The following is a 12,855-nucleotide window of genomic DNA, read 5'->3' as shown; positions in this document are numbered from 1 at the left end:
TTTATTTAGCTTATGTTTTGAATCCAGAAATGTAACTACTAGTATCCGCGTGTTTCCCCTGAAGGGTATGGGTTATTCTACTGCAGTAAAGTACCTGAACACTTGTGATATTACAGGATCCCTCCAGGAACCACAAGTCCTACAGAGATCTGATCACCAGCCTCAGACCCCCTCTGATCCCCTTCACTCCTCTGCTGCTCAAAGGTGAGGCGGCACTAAACACATCTGGGCTTATGTAGACAGCATTTAGTATCAAACCAATGAAATGCCTCGGAACAGGAACATTGGGTTGCAATAGCGTCAAGACATTTGAGTGAACATTTTAAAACCTGGGTTTCTGCAAAGAAGTTCAAGTGGGAACACGAGAAATTATCTAATTTAGGAAAGCTTTTAACTGTAAATGGCTTGAATATCAGGAAATATAACAAAATGATGTTTAAACAATAGAAATCAGTAAAGATATCGCAAAAATATTTGTGCAAAACACAGAAAATTCAGAATTTAAATATTGCAACAAATCTCAAGAGGAAATAAAACTTAAAACATCACACATATTTTGAGTGGAAACACAAACAATTGGATATTGAAATATTGTACAAAACATCACGTAAATGCTTACATTTAGAAAATATAGCGCAAAAATACAGTTAAAACATCTTCTTCAAATATCTCAAAACAGTGAAAGCACAAAATACATCTTTATAATCTTGAAACCTCTCTGATTACTATAAGTGAGTGAGTAACATAAGTTAGTGAGTGAGTAACATAAGTTAGTGAGTGAGTAACATAAGTTAGTGTATGGAGGAAAGATTTAGTAAATAAAAGCATCTCATTATATCAGAGTTAAGTTTAAAATGAAAATACTGCTGTATGCTCTCACACAACAACAACAACAACAACAACAACTGAGTTTCCTCAGTTCATTATATAATAAATAATAATAATAATATATATATATATATTATTTATTTACAATTAGTTTTGTCCTCTAGCTGTGGAGCAGATGTGAAGCGCGTTAGCATGTAAACTCCTCTCCTCGCTAATTAGGTCTTCTGGCTAATCAGCCCAATGTTACCGTTAAACTGCTATACACACACACACACACACACACACACACACACACACACACACACACACACACACACACACACACACTTCAAACACTCCTCTTTATCTTCGCTTCTCCTCTTTGCTCCACTTTTTTTTTTCATCTCTTCTTTCACTACGACTCATTCAACACACACACACACGCACACACCGACACACACACAAGGAGCACATGCACAAACACACCCGTACACAGATACATGAAAAAACTTGCACATGTCTTTCCTCAGCTTTTACTCGTTCAGTTTGAAAGGACCTTAAATAGGATTACTGTACACAGCCTCTTACTGTGTGTGCCTTAAGCTCCCTGTCACCTTGGTTACCAGAAAAAGAGAAAGGAAGAAAGGATGGACATGATTAAAATGGTTCAAAGGAGAAAGAAGATGTGTGTGCGCGTGTTTGAGAGGGATCAAAATGACGTTGCGTTCATGGCTCTTTAAGATATATACGTATACAAAGAAGTGCCCCGGGCTTTGAAAGCAAACCACCACCAGAGGGCGACATCTAATCTCCACCTGCTGACATTACTGATACATATCTGTTTCCTCCATATTTGATTTTTTAAAATAACATTTTGATGCACATTTCATTCAAATCCAATAAGAATCAACACTGCCAATGATTGGCTTAAGGTCTTTAAAAAAAAAAAAAAGATTTACATCTTAAATATCCAAATGTCACAATCATCATATTTTCACTAATGGAAAATTAAATGAATTAAGAATACAGTTCCTTTGTGAAAAACTGAAATACTTTTTCGAAAAGGAAGAATTAAAAACACAAAGATTAGAAATACTAAAATACAATCACAGATTACATCTTGAAAAATGTTGTGATAGTTTACTCCATTCGTCATTAATTGAATCAAGGACAGAATCTGAGAAAATACAACCCTAAAGTGATTTAATTACGATAAACAGAAATTAGATGGTGTTTTTAGTTTTCACTTAACCTTGGATTCATTAATGAAGTGCTTTTTGTTTCCTGTTTCTCAGACTTGACGTTTCTTCATGAGAGCTGTAAATCCTTTCACGGAGAACTGGTCAACTTTGAGAAGATGGTGAGTTCATTTCAATTTCAATTAATATTGAGAAGAAATTCGTAGATGTCACATAATAGACACTGATACAGTGAACATATTTATATTTCAATCCATTTTTTTACGTTTTATTTAAGTAGTTGTGGTAATTACAGGTTGTGCTATGTTAATCTGCACAAAATCGGAAACAAACTGGAACATTTGTGAATTCGCCACATTTTAATTTTTTATTTTGAGTGAGTCTAAGTTTGTAAAGTCAGACCTCAGTTTTGAAATGAAAGGTTCCGCTCCTCTTCCATCTCTCTGTTTCTCTTCTACTGCAGCATAAAGTGGCGGAGATGGTGAGGATCATCAGGCGGTACCGGAGCAGCCAGCTAGGTAACTCACTCTATGTAAAACAGCTGATATTTATTAAACAAAAGAGAATCAAATGATATGATATCAAATTAAATCAAATTAATTATAAAAAATGCTGTGAGCGAAAGTAGATTTTTGTGTTTGTTGATGGATACTATTCTCCCATAATGCAATGTTAAAATAAAATGGAGGACAATTAAAATAGAAGGAATGGTTCCAAAAAGTCTCGCCCAAAAGATGAGTTGGTTTGACTTCAAATACTTTTATTTCAAACGGAAAGTAAACTCCCTAAGCACACGTGTTGGACTTTGTTCATGCTGTAACATAAATAATTCATTAAGTGTTTCTAACTTCTGTGTTTTTGTCTGTATCTGTGCTCTGTGTCTTCCTGCATCACCTGGTAGCCATGGATACAGAGACCTCCCCCTCCCACCTGCAGACAAAAGCGTACGTCCGGCAGCTGCAGGTGATCGACAACCAGAACCTCCTGTTCGACATGTCCTGCAAACTGGAGCCCAAAGACACATAGAGGGGGAAAAAGACGGGGGAGATAAGAGGAGGAGGAGAAAGCTGTTGTTCCAGCAATTCCTGCCCGGAAACAATAAAGCTAACGGATGTAAACAGAGTCAGAAATAAGGAAAAGACGGAAACTCAAACTGGAACCACACTACATCCTTCTCTTCATCTTCTTCGACCTGGATCACAAAAAATGTCATACTTCGTTCTTGATCAGCCACATGAAGACAGTTTATCAAACTGGACCAAAAACTGGATACACAAAACATTTTTTTCATTTCATGATCCAGTCAGAGTTCGAATTTGAAGATGCTTGACCCAAATATAAGACAATAAGACAAACTACGCGAGATTTTTTATCTTTACAAACGGAAAAGTCAACAGTCTTTTTCAGAACAAGTCTTGGAAAAGTCTCAATGTGTTACGGCTGCAACTTAAGAGTCATTTTAGCTGAGGAAGGTTTCTTTTTGTCCTCAGGAGGAACCACATTTCACAGTGTCCCGCCTCCAGCGCTGTATCCAGTTCTCTTTGTAGATCTTTGGAAATGACCCGCAAGTACCTTAATGGAAGCCATGATAAGATCTGGGGGAATTGTGAGTGCTATTGGAAGCTGCCTCAATGCTCTCTTATCTCTTTTAGCATAGGACCATATTTTAGGAGAGGAAATAAGATAATGCCGTTCCACAGTTCCTTGAAGCAGCAACACATAACGCAAAGCTCATCACTAACATCCGCTGAGATGTAAATACTTAACCTAGTGTGGGTGCAGAGGGATATCTTCTTTTGCTATGTCCGTTTCCAATCAAGGTTAAGGAAGAGCAGATAGGGTAGGGTTTTTGTACTACTTGTCCGCAGCCTTTGGCAGTTTTTATCGTCTTTTATTCATGTCAATATGGTACTTTTGGAAGGATGCATCTCGGATCTACACTAAGGCTGTATTGGGTAGTTTTTGGCACCATCCACCCAACATCAACAAGACGCTGCACTTCAAACAGATGACTTGTTGATCCAACGTGTTGGGAAGCATGTTGGAATTTTTTTTTTACAACCATAATCCACACAGGAAAAGAAAAAAAACCTCCATGTTGCAGAACATCATGCAGACGGATCGATTCTTTATCCAACAGATGGCGCAATTGTGAAAGTTTGGTTCTTCAGGATATTTTAGGATGCAGGACACCAAGAACCTGTTTACACCTGGATTTAATGTGTTTTGGGAGATTGGATCAATAGAACCATTGGGTCGTTTGACATGTCTTACGTAGTGTAAAAGCGTTCTGATGAGTCTTCAACAAGGACGAATCAGGGAACAACTTCATCAGAGCTGCCAGACGCTTTCTAAGGCCAGGTGTAAATAGGGCCTTTATCTCTTCAGTTACAAACAGAAACTAAATCATTCTAGTCCCTCTGAACCTTCGTAGAGACCAGTTTGATCGCTGATTGAATCAGTCTACTTCAAACGTCGCAAGTTTACGCGCAAGACTTCTGCGCTCCGAAAAACTGGATTTCAGGTCTGACTATATTTTTCCATCAAATTTACAAACTCTTTAATGTTGAATAAAGGGCACAACGGACCTTGTGCATCTGGCACTGAACTCTCAGCTACGATGGATTGTATCCATGGTCTACATCTGTGTTATTGCTGACCTCTGATCTGTGGTTCCTGTCAGCTGCCATATCCCACACAGAGCTGTCAGGAACTGGGTTTGTTTTATTTGATTCCTCCGTGATTTCTCAGACTTACTTGGATCCCTTGATAGGAGACGTTTCTCAGAGGACGTTCAGGATGTTTCCTCGCTGGATGAGAGTGTGTAGATGCTGGTTTTCTACCCAACGTGATCTTAAGTGTTATGCTGAAGACGTCAACTCTTTGCTCTTTTCTGCTTTTTGTTCCAGGTCTTTGATGACACACATGAAATGTCACTTTACAGTGTTTGATGATACAACCAATCAGTTGGAGCATTCACGTCACACTCGCTTTAAAGGACCATACCGCTGTTTGTTTTTTTCTACATGTTTGAACCATTTGACAAAAAATCACGTACACACTGCCAAAGCAATACTCAGTGATTATTTTTCCAATATGGTGTAATTCCTTTGAGACGGCAGCAGCTATTATTTTAACAAAATTGTCATGCAGGGCTGGTTTATCAGTTTATATCGCTAGCGTCAAACATATCAGTCGATAATTCAAATTAAAAAGATGTCAAAATATGAGTTTCTAGAGAAAGATATACAGACTTTGTCCAATAGAGAGGTTACATGACCATCTGTTTTTTCAGAATAAGACTACTACAAATGTGTTCTTAAGCTATTAAGAGGATAAACATTTAGCGTGCGTATCTAGAAAACATACACATTCGCAGAACAACAAAGTAAAAAAAACGAATTAGGTTTTGTCTTGGCAGACGCAGCGAAATGAAGTGAAATCGATAGGCAACGTTCACCACAAGATACAATTAATCAACAAATTAAAGGACTTTATTTTTAATTAATAATAATTAAACCTATTGAATTACACTTTCTAGGTAAAGTAGCTAGAACATGCTAAACTAGAATACCACCCTTGATAGGTCTGCGCCAATGGTGCATTCAGTTGTCCTAAAGATGGTCCTATTCCGCAAGTTTGGTAGTCTTTTTTCCGACTTTGGTGTGTTCGTTACCTTATAACAAACAACAACACGGACCCTTTAGAGGAGACGTGTTTTTTTTTTATTGCTCAGAGCGGCTAAACTTCGAAATCAGTCTTCAAGTAGTTCTTTAGTCAATTAATTTCCCAAATTATTTGGACACAACTTGGTTAAGTGTATTGTATGCAGTATATCCATCTGGTATTTTGGATAAGACAAACTGAAAACATGACCTCCTTTGGGAAAAGAAACAGCTATGGTCCTTTAATAAAGTGACTGAAAATGCTAACGGGCGGATTGAACTGATAACCACAAGGCAGCCAATCAGCTGTGTTTACGGGACAGAATTACTCCAGGGAGATGAATACAAACCTACGAAAGAGTTGACAGAAGAAACTGTTTTATTCTTCCTTTTATTCTCAGCGTTTGGGATCTAACTGCTGTCACATTTTAATGACCAATCGGCTGTAAGGAAGGACTCGATCAAAACTGCCCTGCCATTGGTTCGTTCTGTTGGCAATAACAGGAAGTGGAGCTTGTTGGTCAACCTATCGCAGCAACAAAGCACTTTGCCAAACCTCAGGGCTCAGAGACACAGAGAGGTTTTGTTTACTCTTTATGCTAGATTTTCATTAGAGTTCAGTTGAGTCCAGTTGTGTTACGATCGATTGGTTCCGTGTTTTTACAGCTGATCGCACTTCAGTCATATATACTATAATAATAGAAATCTACAGAGTTGTTGTTTTTCTGCTGTGATCACCACCAGAGGCCTGTACGACGAAGCCGGTTCAACCTAACCTGGATATGTTTGAGTTACCCGGTTTACCTGAATCCAAAACAAACGCGCTCTCGCTAAGCGGTCCTATGACGCTGGTTATCAACTCGTTAACTCAAGCAAGCTTTCTAGCCCTATCTAGTCATGTGCGCGTTCACATAAAAGTGGCGGTGTTAGCAACATTTGACCAATCAGAAACATGGAGAAGCGTACTGACAGCGCAGCGTCATACTTCCTGAATGAAAAGTGAACTTTAATATTAGACAAATATGAAGACTTTAAACATCCATGACTTAAACACTTCATCCAGGATAAAAACCACATAGCTGCACCTGCAAGGTGAATACAGCTGGTAAAAGAACAAGTGTTTGAATGCGTACATTAACAGGTTTATGATATCACTAAGACACGATCTGACTTTAATTACATTTTACTCGAGTAGTGTTTCGTCAACTTAATGTGTTGCTTAAAATAATACTTCTGCATACAGTATGTGACACTGTAAGCGTTGCACGGCCAGATACGGCTCAGCTGACTCAGATAAGGAAATATATGATAATGGGACACATCGACGTCTGCACTCACAGTGCCGCGGACTGTAGGCTACGTAATGTTACTCTGATCCGGTTACTTATGTTGTGGCAGATATTTAAGTAAGCTTTCTTAACGCTAATGTTATAATAGTCAGATTGCTCTGAAGATGGAGGTGATATTCTATTAATGTTCACGTTCACACAGTCAGTTGATTTTTGCCGGCCGTCTTTCCTGCTACAGCAGTTTTTCTGTATTTCCTTTCTCCTGTAATATGACTTGATTGCTTTAAACTCCGCACACTGAGCTCTGATTGGTCAGCAGGCGGTGCTTTCACTGAGTTGATCTCTTAGCCTGCAACCTAACCTGCTCCGTACCAGGCTAGCCGTTCAGCATAAGTTACCATGGAGATCTAGCCCGCTAAAAAGAGAACCAGCGTCGTAGGACCGGAAACCCAGAGTTTTCCCTGAAGTTAGCCGCTAAGCGAAAATCCTGCTTCGTAGTACAGGCCTCTGGTCTGAGTCCAGCCTGAACACTGACACATTGTTTTGGTTAAGATGTTATTATTTGCAAAGCACTGAAGAGTTTCCCTCTAAGATGTTGTACATATTATATATTAAGAAACAAATATTAATATATCATGTTGCTAATAATCAGCTGCTCAAAAACATACTTTTTTAATGATAATATAATAATATTTCAGAAAACAGTCCTTGCGATGATGTACATTTATAGAATGTTGCGATTTTATGATTACACAGTCATAATGTAATTTTATCATATGCCTAATATTATTGCATAATATGCACATTCATGCGTAATATTTCATGAAAACGTTGAATTTCATTGCGAAATAATCTTTTATAGGATTAAAAAAGTAATTTGTCATGATGAAGTCATTTTTATAAAGAATTCCTAATGAGATAATTTGTTTTAACTTATTGAAACATTTCTGGTACATCAGATTCTCTAACTATATAGATAGAACAAGCAATACCACAAAAATAATATCATACACAGTAAACTTGAATTATGAATAATGTTAAAAATAATAACAAATCAGACTTACTAAATACAGAAATAATGTGTTAAGTTTAATTCATACATTTGAAGTCTGTCATTCTAGAAATAAACTAAAAGTTGTATTATTTTGAGATAAAATTTGAATATGAAGACATTATTATTATTATATTATACTCTTACTTCCAACATGAACTGACCCTTTATCACAACAAATATGTAGGCCAGCTTCCTTTCAATTTCAATTTTATTTAAGAATTTCCAGTTGGATAAGTTAAGCTATATTCATTAAGACGTCCAGTCAATATTTTTGCTTTATGGTTGGGCTGAAACTCTTCAGTGTGTCCGAACGGTGCACGTGTTTGTATACATTTTCTGAAAAGGTGTAAATGGTTTTAAAAGTGTTCTCTGTGCTCCGCTCTGGTGGCAGTGAGGCTTTGTCATTCTCCATCTGTACCATAACATCCTGTTTGTGAAAGCTCAGCGAGGCCGACCCCTTCACGAGACAAGTCCGCCTCGTGTCCACGTCAGAACAAGACCAACAGTTCAGCTTTCAGACCCAACAGCATCATGAAAGTCTAATTTATTTAAGTAGTATTTTTTGTTGTTTGGGGAAATGTATGGACAGAATGAGACCATTTTGAAAAACAAGATGATTTATATAAAGAGTAACACTAAGATGAAAATCATTGATTTATTGAGTTCTTTCCTCGCTATTTTACAGCATTTCAATTTGTTTGTAATGATGTGTGAACTGAGGCGGCTTGATTCTGAACGGGAACAAAATCTGTGAATGTCTCTAGTTTGACAAGATCTTATAGCTAATATGGAGTTTTCACTCAAATCAGAATCCTAAAAACGATTCCAGAATTTGCAAGAAACAAGTTTAAACTCCCCAGTACACAAATTGGTTGGAACGGCAAACATTTTTGAAAACAAAAACTTTCTAGAACATGTCTTCAATTATTCGGGAACAATAGTTACAAATTCGAGAAGACAAGTTGGACTTTAGAGAACGGGAGTTCAATCTTTTGATAAAACTAACAATATTTCAAGGATGCAAATTTAAACTTTTAATAAGATAAGAGTTTGAACTTTGCCAAATCTAAAACAAACTTTCAAGAATATGCATTCTACCTTTTGAGTACAAGAGTTTGACTTAAAGGTGGGGTAGGTAATTCACTTCAGAAACACTTGTTATATTCCATGGAATGCTCTTAACATCCCGATAGCAATGAATACAATAAATGCTTCGACAATAAAAACATTTCATCTCTGGAAGCCGTAGTTCTGTAAAAAGCACGACCAATCATCTGAGCCGGCGGCCCGGCTAAAGTAACTGGATGGCCTACCTGCCTGTCAGCCTTCCATCTGTGCACAAACTTACCTCGTGCCCTCATTGGTCATGTGCGCGTTCGTGTGTGTGTTGGAGGAGGGGCTCTGTGAGGAAGTCTGAAGGAAGGGGCAGATCTTTTCCGGTTGTGTACTTTCAAATTCTAGCGCACTCGAGCTGGTTTCTCCATTCTTACCTACCCGACCTTTAAGTGTTCTTAAGTTAAAACTTTCAAGAACACTCGTTCAAACTTTCATAAAGACGAGTATACACCTTGGAAACCAACATTTTGAGAACCAGATTTTGTGTACACAATTTTGAACTTTCAATGACACCCGTTTCAACTTTCTAGAAGATGTGTTCAAACCAAGGAGAGGACGAGTACAAACTTTCGAGAGAAAGAGTTTGAACATCTAAGCGTGATTTATTTGTAGAACATGAAAACGTTGTTTAAAATCCCTTACTGAGTCTGAGGTAGAATACGTTTTCAGGACTATATATTTGCTGTTGAAGATTTTGTTGAGAAGTTTGTGTTGGTTTGGTCGGCGTGTGAAACCCAGTGAAGATGACCTCAGCACTAGTCTGCCGGTGGCTCTCTCAGGACCACTTCCTGGGTGATGGGCGCTTTACTATTAGATCCCGCCGTAGTTTAGGGCAGAAACAAAAGTCTTGAATCCCAACTGTCTCTAATCCTAACCTATCGTTAACGTTTCAAATCACCTAAACCGACCAAACCTTCCAGATTTCGGACCTTTCGCAGCTTCTGCCTGTAATTCTGCTGAGATCCATCGTTTTTGGAGGCGGACGGTCTCTTGGGTCGAGGCTGTCTGCTGTGCCCGCATTAAAACACTGAATAATGAAACAAGTGTACATACTGCAACCCTGTAAATAGGCAAATTCTAACGGAGACTCTATTTTATGTATCAGCTGAAAGAGAGTGATGCTTACTCGATGAGAAATATTTGATTTGATGTTTTTTATTTGTAAAAGAGAAAGTGTACAGTGATGACAGAAAGGGAAAGAAATGATGATGAATATATGACTTTATGAATTGTACAGTTTAATCTCTTCAGTTGGATTGTTCTGTTGTTTTCTATCTAAAGCTTGGGGTTGTTTCTGTGTTTTTATTTGTACAGAAGTCGTTGTTTACATCGATTACAAGTCTTTCTTTAAGATTTCTGTGAACGTCAGACAAACGGAGTGATTGGAGCCAAGGTCTGTGAGGAGGCGGGGCTTGCAGGGTTGGTGTCATATTACCGAATATTATGGAAAACTACAAAAAGGAACATTTGGAATAAGGTCATTCTATACAATAAATATAAGGGCGAGTTATGAGGACATTACATTCTGAGATTTATATACGCTATGTTATAGTGTTCTTTTATTTTTGACTAACAGTTTATAGTAAGTCACACAAAGTTATTTGTAAACTATATTAAAGTTTTTTTTATTTGTAAACTATATTAAAGCCATATTTGACAATAAATTGCTCATTTTATTAGGAAACAAAGCAAGTTCAAGATTTCCTTAGAGTTTCATTCATTTCATATGAAACTGTATTTCATAATAGGATTTTTCTTCCGACATTACTTTATCATCCTCATTTCTTATGTCTTTCCTCTTAATTATTAACGTTTTCCAACCACTGATTTATTTTTTCGCATCATAGCGGTGCACTTTATTGTGTCATTTATTTTCTGCAAAACCAATCAATTTTTCAAAGCCTTCTAAAGAAATCATGAAAAATAAAGATCAATGAAGGTGTTTTTGCAGTTTCACTAAAAGTGAGACTTTTAATTTGAAATAAGACAAAGCCTTTAGCATTTCTGGGGGAAATGGTCTAAGAAAACGTTATCCTAAGACATTAGGCAAATGAACGGCTGGATGTATTTCTTTTTTGGTGAAATTAATATTTGTATCTATCTATGTATAACATTGCATCTTACTAAGTGTTTTTACAGTTTAATTTTCTAAATTGATTTGAAGTCTAATTATTGAAATAGATTTTGGTCTCGTCTCCTCCAGACTGACGCTCCATCTACTGGCACTGAAATAATAAAACCTCTGGACAACAATACATCTGCGTTAGAGTTTTATTTACTAGCCAAAACGACGCTCTCACTCTACTACTATTTTAGGTTATAGAGGAATTATGTTAGCATGCTAACTTATGAATGTCATTGTTTCTGTAGATATTCGTTCCTAAAGCAAAGTAATTGGACGCTTTAATTCTTTCCTGATGATGGCCCTTTTATCTGATTGACTTCACATTTGGTAGGTTTATTACTGAGCAGGGCCAAACACTGCAGTTCCTCTAATGGCCACTTGAGGCATTAAAAGGGAGTCTCTCTGCATGCTGTAAAAATGGCCGACTATAGCAGAAATAAACATGTTTACTGCCTGAAACCAAAGGTGGTTTTAGATTCTAATTTGTGTTTTTTAATATAACTCCCCTGGTTTAAATATATTAAGGATAAAAGTTACTAGTTCATTATTAAAGGTGTGGACATTGGCCAATAACAACAGGGAAAGGGAAAAAAAAGGATTTCAGTTTATAAGTCTCTTATGAGTGTCAGTCAAATTAAATATGTAACATAATATTAGAATATAATGAAATGCAGTGTCCGTGCCCATAAGAAGTACTATTACATATGTGCATCTTACCAAGCACATCTTATATGGCAATACATGGAGCACAGGAAACTGAATACAAGCACATTTTGCACTGGCACTGCAATAGTTCCTGCCACACAGCGCACACACTGCACGTACAAGTGGCATTCTGAGTGCACACTCTTCCACACGGTTCTACCCTCAGGTTCATGTGTCCCTAACGTCTTGCCATGTAAGATGGCAGTCGAGTGGCTGCGTATGAGGGGAGGTGTGTTTTGAATTCAGCTGATAGGGTCCCTTCTCCCTCCCAGGACTGTAGCAAGGACCAGCGTGCCCCCTGGGAGGATAGCTTTCCATCCCTGATTAGGAGAAGGTTTATATTTAGGGTCAAATGTGGGGGAAGGTTGGAGATCCAGATTAAAGGTATATCGCAGAGGGTGTGTTTGCATGTCGGCAGCAGTCTTTGATATTCTTACTCTCACTGTTAAAATAAAGCTACCATTACAATTATAGATTGTTCATTTCTTTGTAAGTGGGTAAACGTACAGAATCTGCAGCGGATCAAATACTTATTTCTTCCACTGTACAGATTTATATTTTAAAAACATTTTTTTATTCTTATTCATTTTAGCCAACTGTTTTGCATATTTCTGAACAATACTACTTATCCTAAAAGTTTACAGCTTTGAACAGATATACTGCAACATTTTTATTTTGTTGTTATTTTCTTTTGTGTTTCCTGTGTGTGTGTGTGTGTGTGTGTGTGTGTGTGTGTGTGTGTGTGTGTGTGTGTGTGTGTGTGTGTGTGTGTGTGTGTGTGTGTGTGTGTGTGTGTGTGTGTGTGTGTGTGTGTGTGTGTGTGTGTGTGTGTGTGTGTGTGTGTGTGTGTGTGTGTTAGTTTCAGTTGTTATGTAACAGTTTCAGGACAAGACCC

General features: G+C 37.5%; 1 protein-coding gene across 1 annotated transcript in view; it reads left to right on the top strand.

Moving 5' to 3' along the window:
* Positions 1 to 5,444, top strand: part of rapgefl1 (Rap guanine nucleotide exchange factor (GEF)-like 1) — a 33,825-nt gene extending 28,381 nt beyond the window's left edge. The window contains exons 13-16 of the mRNA XM_034206804.1: positions 117 to 204; positions 2,103 to 2,167; positions 2,470 to 2,524; positions 2,908 to 5,444. Of these exons, the coding sequence (XP_034062695.1) occupies positions 117 to 204; positions 2,103 to 2,167; positions 2,470 to 2,524; positions 2,908 to 3,032 (333 nt within the window). The 3' untranslated portion in view covers positions 3,033 to 5,444. The remainder of the gene's footprint in view (positions 1 to 116; positions 205 to 2,102; positions 2,168 to 2,469; positions 2,525 to 2,907) is intronic.
* Positions 5,445 to 12,855: the final 7,411 nt, after the last annotated feature.

Source organism: Gymnodraco acuticeps, unplaced genomic scaffold (assembly GCF_902827175.1).
Source record: "Gymnodraco acuticeps unplaced genomic scaffold, fGymAcu1.1, whole genome shotgun sequence".
Classification (NCBI taxonomy): domain Eukaryota; kingdom Metazoa; phylum Chordata; class Actinopteri; order Perciformes; family Bathydraconidae; genus Gymnodraco; species Gymnodraco acuticeps.
This window is presented reverse-complemented; position numbering and strand designations above follow the sequence as displayed.